Raw genomic sequence first — 9,378 nt, forward strand, 5'->3', positions numbered from 1 at the left:
AAAAAATCATACATTATATAATGAAAAAGACTAGGCTATAACTTAGACTTATTTTTCAATCTCAGCAGTTGCAATGGACGTGTTTAGGCCTCAAAGCCATCAGCAAATGCTGGGTAGATCTAACCTTACTTTAACCAGAGAGGAGACCAGCAAAACACGGAATAGTTTCATTGAAATGAGCTAGATGTCGATAATGATCCTGATGTATTAATGTTTGTTTGTGTTTGATGTCAAAAATGTTATAGTGAAGCAAAGGCACATTTTCACATCCATGGTGTGTGGACAATGACGTTGTTCTTATTCCAATTATGCTACAGAATGAGGGGAAGGAACGTGAATTTCCTCCCAGCATCTAATGAAGACGATTTGTAATGAGCAGGGGTGATTTTAGCACTGTTAATTGCGACCAGATATGGGACTCAGGGGAAGGTGTAGGCACTCCAACGTGCACCTGAGGCCGTAAACTCACACTCCACGTTGCCGTAGCAACACAATGGTGAAATGTAATCTGATTGGGCCCTTGATGTCCATTACACTGCCATCAGGGACTTCAATAGTACAGACCGACTGAGTGAATATGGTGTCAGTATACTGTAAGGAATGTACAACCGTCCCCACGGTAGGATGTTCTCAGCTACCAGTTGAGGGACGCAGTTGTCACAAATATGTCACATAGATTGTTTAATGTCTCTGAAACTGTTCTGTTGTCTCGCTGCACAACCACCCAACGAATTACAGTGTTATGGGTGGAGCAGCTAATAAGAAGGCAACATCAACGTTACGTGCCCCAACTATCTAAATAAATCATGTGAATTAGATATCCCTCTATTGACTGAGCCCTGTAAGGACAATCACACCTAACACTTGGCTATAGCCCCACACTCTGTGGACCCACACATCCTGTTCAGTTGGTGAAACTTAGTCCAAAGACACCTGCCCGACACAGCACTCGTACACACACACACACACACACACACACACACACACACACACACACACACACACACACACACACACACACACACACACACACACACACACACACACACACACACACACACACACACACACACTCGGCTACTGCCAATGAAAACAGTCAACAAAATTCTACAGAAATCAACTACTTCAATGGCTGGTATGATAAACACACTCATACACAGAACGTGTCATTAGCCCCATTCAGACAAAGCTAGTTCAGACCCATTTTTCTAGCATGAGGCCTGTTGGGAACAGTAGCATGGCAAAGTAGCATGTGTGAGAGGTGGCAGGAGGAGTGTCGTGGGGCTGCAGACAGCAGACTGCCTACCTGCGATGCGGATGACGGCCCGCTCAGCCGGGTCCAGGACGTCCCCGGCGCCTGAGGCAGACTTAGAGCGTTTTACCCTCTGGTGTTTAGCCAGGTTCCAGGGGAGTGTGTCCCCAGGGAAGGGGGCAGGGAAGCTCCTCTCTCCATAGCTGTCTAGCAGGGCCCTCTCCCTCTGCCGGTCCCTGTCCTTCTGTCTGTCCTTACGCCCCGACGCCATCACCTAAATTACAGTACTGTACAACGACATGGAGGAGAGCAGCAGTCAGACGTGGCACGTGTATAGGCCTATGCATATTTGAAACATACAGTACCAGTCAAAAGTTTGGACACACCTACTCATTCAAGGGTTTTTCTTTATTTTGACTATTTTCTACATTGTAGAAAAATAGAGAAGTCATCAAAACGACTATGTAATAAACATGTGCTAAACATATCAAAATATATTTTAGATTTTAGATTCGTCAAAGTAGCCACCCTTTTCCTTGATGGCAGCTTTGCACACTCTTGGCATTCTCTCAGCCAGCTTCATGAGGTAGTCACCTAGAGTGCATTTCAATTAACAGGTGTGCCGTGCTAAAAAGTTAATTTGTGGAATTTCTTTCCTTCTTAATGCGTTTGAGCCAATCAGTTGTGTTGTGACAAGGTAGGGGTCCATATTATGACAAGAACAGCTCAAATAAGCAGAGAAACGACAGTCCTTCATTACTTTAAGACATGAAGGTCAGTCAATGCGTATCATTTCAAGAACTTCGAAAGTTTCTTCAAGTGCAGTCGCATAAACCATCAAGCGCTATGATGAAACTCGCTCTCAAGAGGACCGCCACAGTAAAGGAAGACCCAGAGTTACCTCTGCTGCAGAGGATAAGTTCAGTAGAGTTTCCAGCCTCAAAAATTGCAGCCCAAAGAAATGCTTCACAGAGTTCAAGTTACAGACACATCTCAACATCAACTGTTCACGGGGGCCTGCGTGAATCAGGCCTTCGTGGTAGAATTGCTGCAAAGAAACCACTACTAAAGGACACCAATAAGAAGAATAGACTTGCTTTGGCAAAGAAACATGTGCAATGGACATTAGACCGGTGGAAATCTGTCCTTTGACACCAAATGTGAGATTCTTGGTTCCAACCGCTGTGTCTTTGTGAGACGCACAGTAGGTAAACGGATGAGCTCCACATGTGTGGTTCCCACCGTGAAGAATGGAGGAGGAGGTGTGATGGTGTGGTGGTGCTTTGCTGGTGACACTGTCTGTGATTTATTTAGAATTCAAGGCACACTTAACTAGCATGGCTCCCACAGCATTCTGCAGCGATTCGCCATCCCATCTGGTTTGTGCTTAATGGGACTATCATTTGTTTTTCAACAGGACAATGACCAAACACACCTCCATGCTGTGTAAGGGCTATTTGACCAATAAGGAGAGTGATGGAGTGCTGCATTAGATGACCTGGCCTCCACAATCACCCAACCCAATTGAGATGGTTTGGGATGAGTTGGACCGCAGAGTGAAGGGAAAGCAGCCAACAAGTGCACAGCATATGTGGGAACTCCTTCAAGACTGTCGGAAAAGTATTCCAGGTGAAGCTGGTTCAGTGAATGCAAAGCTGTCACAAAGCTGTCACAAAGGCAAATGGTGGCTACTTTGAAGAGTATAGATATATAGAATATAGAATATATTTTGATTTGTTTAACAATGCAGAAAATAGTACAAATAAAGAAAAACCCTTGAATGAGTAGGTGTGTCCAAACTTTTGACTGGTACTGTACATTGTTCATATTTGAACACTTTGAGATCCACAATTTAACACTGGATACAGTCCACATGATACAAATATACACAGCCACAGGTACACACACGGGCAATGTCCATAACATGTTCAGTTGGAAGCCTTCCCTAACATGGGTCAAGTGGATACACTGGAACTACTGTGGTTTACAGTACGACTCTCTGGAATCGCCTGGCATGTCAGGCGGCATGGGAAAAATTGTCCACCAATGACAGAGCATGCATCCACGTTAGTTGAAAAGATAGTCCAGACTGGTATTCAGATATCAGTAGGATAATGACGACAACATTCTATGATCTACTTGCCACATGATAAATGGCAAGCCTTAGCCAACACAGTAGGATATCATCCAGCTGCTGCCAGTCAAGGTGTCTAAAAAGCACCTAACATTTATAACTGAGTTAGGGTCCGGTAGGCAATTCTCACGTGTTAAAGGAGGGACACTTTCGCTGTGACCCAACTCCCAGTTGATGATTAACCACCATGAAAATATGCAGCCAAGATAAATGTTAAGAGAATATATTTCCATATTACAGTCATAGAGTGGAACAAAGTGCAAACTACCATTTGCATCCCTTACTGTCCGTAGACTTGGGCACTTGATAGGAAAACGAGACGAGGCTGACTATGAACTATTGAGTTTCCTGGAAAAAGTCTGACTAAGTGGCAACTATTGGTAAGTGATGGACCTTAAGCTCTGATCGGAATGCAAAAACCCGCTCTGCTAATGTTACCCAATGACAATGCACGAATGTCGTTTTTGGGGGGTAAAAACATGTAAGCGGTGCCAAATCTGTTAATATTTGTAATCAAAGTATTTGATTATACTGTAACTAGATGAAGACAAAAGCATAAGGCATAGATTTTTAGATGACACATTGGTCACACTTTCTTTGGATAGCCTGTAGATGCTCTACAGACGGTCATACTATCAGCAAACTATCTGTTGATAAGCAGCTGCATGCTAAGGTTACGGTTAGGGTTAGGTTTAGAATAAGGGTTAGGGTAACGGTTAGCATCTAGAAATGGACTATCCATATAAAGTGTCCCCGATACATACGTTTGTTGTAAAGTAAATAAGAAACTAGCGTGATGTAAAGACTGTCATCTCAAAGGTGTGTTGCTATGACAACCAGGCCACGTGGGAGCACGTTTTGCGGCTTCAATTTGTGATGTTTACAGGAAAACATAACTAATACACTATCTCTGCCTTGCTCTTCCCTGTGCATGGTAAGGATTCGTGTTAATTTACAGTCCCTGAAGTTATGATTTCCTGTTTTGTTGGGTGTGTTTATTTTGGTGGACAAGGAACTAAAGTCATTCAATTTTCTTGTTTATGTCTAATACATTGTCTAGTAGTTCATCAAAGAAAATGGCCATGATCTCATAATCTCCCAAAACCAAATCTCACATCTTTCACGAGAGACTATGGCATTTGCTTCCCAAATACGGTCCTTTTGGAAATGTTGTAAATCCCAAAATTAAAGGGACCTGAAGGAGTTGCGACTCCAAAATCGATATGTAAAATGAAGAAACGCAGAGCAAAGAAAACAGCCACATATATGCAAAGTCGTTCCTGTACGACTTCCTGTACGTTCCAATTAGCATTTTGAAGCCAGCCGTAAGGCAAACCGCCACACCATTGAAGTCGTGATGAAATTGAAAAATTTGCTCTAGTATTCTGAAACTGAAACTACCCATCACATGACCAATCACCTTCAGTGCATAGTTTTATCAACTTGTTCAGATTTCAACCCCTCCTGACCCCGGACATATTTACTTGCTTCCCATGTAATCCTTGGTTGGCATGGTGACAGACAGAGAGGCTCTCTGGCAGTGGAATGTAGGTCTGACTGATACCAAACTCGAAGTCCCCCTGACTTCTGGAAAAGGCTGGAAAGGCTATTTTGATGTTGTCGGCACGATGTGTTGATAAAGAAGGCGGGTGTGCTTTTACTGGTTGGTTCTCCTCTGTGTCGTTCTCACGCAAACACTCACAGGCACAGCCACACACAGCCCCAGAGCGATGCCCCCTTCAATTACAACTGTTGGATTTTCACATGCAAACAACCCCCCCCCCCCCAGAAAGAAAGAAAAAAAAAACATTGGAGATAATCAATCAACGTGGCCACTCAATTTCTGAGCAAATATTGCATTAGCAAACGACCTCCTTTCCAGACCAGTGAGTCACAGCTCTTCTGTGTGGTCACTAGTAAAATGTCACACCACGCAACACATGATGTCATACCCAGCTAGACTAGACCCCTCCCCATCAGCCCCTAACCCTAACCCCCCACACACACACATAGATGCACACACCCTCACATACTATGCACGCTATGCACACACACACAGGGTGGCTACTAGCTATTAGTGATGACATTTTATGCCATTCCCACACACACACACACACACTGGCGATACAGTGAAGCCAGTAAAATATATAGGGGTACAGTGAAATTAACCTCAGCTATGAGGATGTGGGTCAGACTAGGCCTCAATATAGCCAATGGAGCAAGAGGGATTTCTGTTTATTCAACTGTGTTTCCTGAAAGGGTTACCAAAGAGATGGATAGCATGATAAGTTCATTAGTGTCTCACTGTCACCTCGTGAAACGTGGCAATCAGCAATGTGGTGTGAGGTCAATGCCACAACAAAGACCAACTGTAGCTGATGTAGAGAAGAACCGTGGTATCTTCATAGGCATGCATATTGCATATTTGAGTTGCAAATGATTAGTACCAATGGCACAGTGACACGCCTACTGTGACACATAGCATATGGGTGTAAAGCAGTCCTGTGGCTCCAAGGTCCTAGACAGTGAAGCACTATCCCAGAGACATGCTACTGGGACGTGTCAGCCTGGACTGAGTGCAAATGAGTCCTTCATGGAGACATAGTGCATCTGGTGGCAGTAGATAGCCCAAAAACAGACCAGTAGCTGGAAGGTTGCTGGTTTCAGTTCCTCTGTACCATCTCCGGCCGTTATGCCCTTGAGAAAGGAACTTAACACCAACATATCTCCAAGGGCACTGCGGATGCCGTGTGCTCCATTCAACGTGTGGTGTGTGTAGTCTGGTGAGCAGTTGTTAGCAGAGTAGAAGAATTCCCATTTCGGATGGACTAATAAAGTACAATTCTATTCTTCTGTTCTATTCCATTCAGCCCAGTATGTCTAGGTTTCCTTGAGAAATATGTAGTTTACTGTCACCTTCTTACTGTATGTTACGATCGTTTAGAGATGGATTGGACCAAGGTGCAGCGTGGTAGGCGTACATTTTACTTTTTTTAAATGACACCGAAAAAACAACAAAAATACAAAAACGAACGTAAAGCTACATGCAGTGCAGAAAGCAACTACACACAAACAAGATCCCACAAATTAAAGGTGGAAAAAAGGCTGCCTAAGTATGATCCCCAATCAGAGACAACGATAGACAGCTGCCTCTGATTGGGAACCATACCCGGCCAACAAAGAAATAGAAAATCTAGAACCCAAATCATGCCCCGACCTAACCAAATAGAGAAATAAAAAGGCTTTCTAAGGTCAAGGCATGACAGTACCCCCCCCCATAGGTGCGGACTCCGGCAGCAAAACCTGATTCCATGGGGGAGGGTCCGGGTGGGCATCTAGCCTCGGTGGCGGCATCTAGCCTCGGTGGCGACGTAGACCCCGCTCCGCTCGCTGATCCCTCCGCTTCTGTGGAACCGGACCGTGGATCGTCGCCGGAGGCTCCGGACCGTGGATTGTTGCCGGAGGAACTGGACCGTAGATCGTCGCCGGGGACTCCGGACCGTGGATCGTCGCCGGAGGAACCAGACCGTGGATTGTCGCCGGAGGCTCTGGACCGTGGATCGTCGCCGGGGACTCCGGACCGTAGATCGTCACCGGGGACTCCAGACTGTAGATCGTCACCGGGGACTCCGGACCGTAGATCATCGCCGGGGACTCCTGACCGTAGATCGTCGCCGGGGACTCCGGACCGTAGATCGTTGCAAGAGAATCCGGACCGTAGATCGTTGTAGGAGGCTCCGGACTGGGAATCCCCGGTGGAGGCTCTGGACTGGGAACCCCCGCTGGAGGCTCTAGGCCGAGGACCGTCGCTGAAGGCTCTGGACTGCCGACCGTCGCTGGTGGCTCTGGACCGCAGACCATCACTGGAGACTCTGGACTGCAGACGGTCGCAGGAGACTCCAGACCTTGGATTGTCTCTGGAGGCTCTGGGCCATGGATCATCACTGGAGGCTTTGGGCCATGGATCATCACTGGAGGCTCCGGGCCATGGATCATCACTGGAGGCTCCGGGCCATGGATCATCACTGGTGGCTCCGGGCCATGGATCATCACTGGAGGCTCCGGGCCATGGATCATCACTGGAGGCTTCGGGCCATGGATCATCACTGGAGGCTTCGTGCCATGGATCATCACTGGAGGCTTCGGGCCATGGATCATCACAGGAGGCTTCTTGCAAGGAGCAGGCACAGGACGTACCAGGCTGGAGACACGCACTGGAGGCCGGGTGCATGGAACTGGCACAGGATATCCTGGACTGTGGAGGTGCCCTGGAGGTCTGAAGCGTAGAGCCAACACAACCCATCCTGGCTGGATGCTCACTTTAGCCCGGCAAGTGCGGGGCTCTGGCACAGGACGCACTGGGCTGTGAAGGCGCACTGGAGACATGGTGCATAGAACCGGCACACATTGTACCGGAACAGTGACACACACCTCAGGGCGAGTGCATGGAGGAGACACAGGATGTACCGGACTGAGGAGGCGCACTGGAAGCCAGATGTGTGAAACTGGTGCATATGACACCGGACTGGTGTCACACTTCTCAGCACGCCCGCTCTGCAGTGCTCTCTCCGGAATCTTTCGTTGAATTCCTCACTCGACTCCCTGACTGGCTCTGGTTCACCCCTCGGCTCCACTGACCCCTCCGTGTGCCCTCCACCCCCCCAAAACATTTTTGGGGCTGCCTCTCGGGCTTCCATCGTGGTTGTGAACCCCGGAGTTGTTGTTGATCCTTCTTCCCTGCCTCCGCCTGCTTCCATGGCAGGGTCTTGTCTCCAGCCATAGTCTCCTCCCATGTCCATGATGTCCTCCACTCCCTTTTCTCCCGGGCCCAGGATCCCTGCTCCTCCTGGCCATGCTGCTTAGTCCTTTGAGAGATGGATTGGACGGATATGGATTGGACCAAGGTGCAACGTGGTAGGCGTACATTTTACTTTTATTTAAATGACACCGGAAAAACAACAAAAATACAAAAACGTAAAGCTACATGCAGTGCAGAAAGCAACTACACACAAACAAGATCCCACAAACTAACGGTGGAAAAAATGCTGCTTAAGTATGATCCCCAAACAGAGACAATGATAGACAGCTGCCTCTGATTGGGAACCATACCCGGCCAACAAAGAAATACAAAATCTAGAATGCCCACCCAAATCACACCTCGACCTTACCAAATAGAGAAATAAAAAGGCTCTCTAAGGTCAGGGGGTGACACTGTACCTTTGACCCCTGGAAATGAGCATGGTCAATGTACTGTAAAGATGTTTGATCTAAATTTGACCCATTTTGTCACAGGAGGAAAATAATCCTGCAGCAGGAGGATTTGAATATCTGAATAAATATTTAGAATCACCGCCAGGAGGGCAGCTGGAAGCGGTATTTGTATACCATGCAGTATCATACCTACATTGTAGGCTACCTTATGTAGGCTATGGTGACAACAATGTAGACTGTGTGTAGCGGTTAGCGGTGAGCAGGAGCTCACCAGAGCTGAGTACTGGCACCTCAAGTTTTCTATTGCTTGAGCTCCTGTTCCTCTTATAGAATATTAGCTCAAAAGTATTGTGGAGCTCCTGCACCTAAATATAATCAGTACCAGCACCTAAAATGAGTGCTGGCACCTATTTCAGTCAACCACTGGCGGTTATGGTATGTAGGTTTGGTTTGGAAAGGTTTTTTTGCCTGGTCACAGACAGCTGTTGTGTAATGCACCGAAGTCCACTAGCGAAGGGAAAAGGTGAGTGGAGTGGAGCGTGAAGATGCAAGAAGGAATTATACAACGAGCAAAGTGATGATGCTGTTTGTATGTGGCTGCAATGAAAGTGAACTGTGTGCGCGGTTGAAGCGGTCATAAGCCTACCTAAATTTGTCCAATAGAAACTCCTGTTTGGACAAATGATTACACCCTAGATCAGCTACATGCAGACAAGATGTGTCACTATTTGCCACCTCCAACTTGTCTCTCGACCTGTGCACCTACGTTATAAACTTTTAT

General features: G+C 46.8%; 1 protein-coding gene across 1 annotated transcript in view; it reads right to left on the reverse strand.

Moving 5' to 3' along the window:
* Positions 1-1,539, reverse strand: part of LOC139385527 (plectin-like) — a 225,260-nt gene extending 223,721 nt beyond the window's left edge. Inside the window, exon 1 of the mRNA XM_071130654.1 lies at positions 1,307-1,539. Within this exon, the coding sequence (XP_070986755.1) occupies positions 1,307-1,523 (217 nt within the window). The 5' untranslated portion in view covers positions 1,524-1,539. The remainder of the gene's footprint in view (positions 1-1,306) is intronic.
* Positions 1,540-9,378: the final 7,839 nt, after the last annotated feature.

This window comes from Oncorhynchus clarkii, chromosome 3 (assembly GCF_045791955.1).
Source record: "Oncorhynchus clarkii lewisi isolate Uvic-CL-2024 chromosome 3, UVic_Ocla_1.0, whole genome shotgun sequence".
Classification (NCBI taxonomy): Eukaryota; Metazoa; Chordata; class Actinopteri; order Salmoniformes; family Salmonidae; genus Oncorhynchus; species Oncorhynchus clarkii.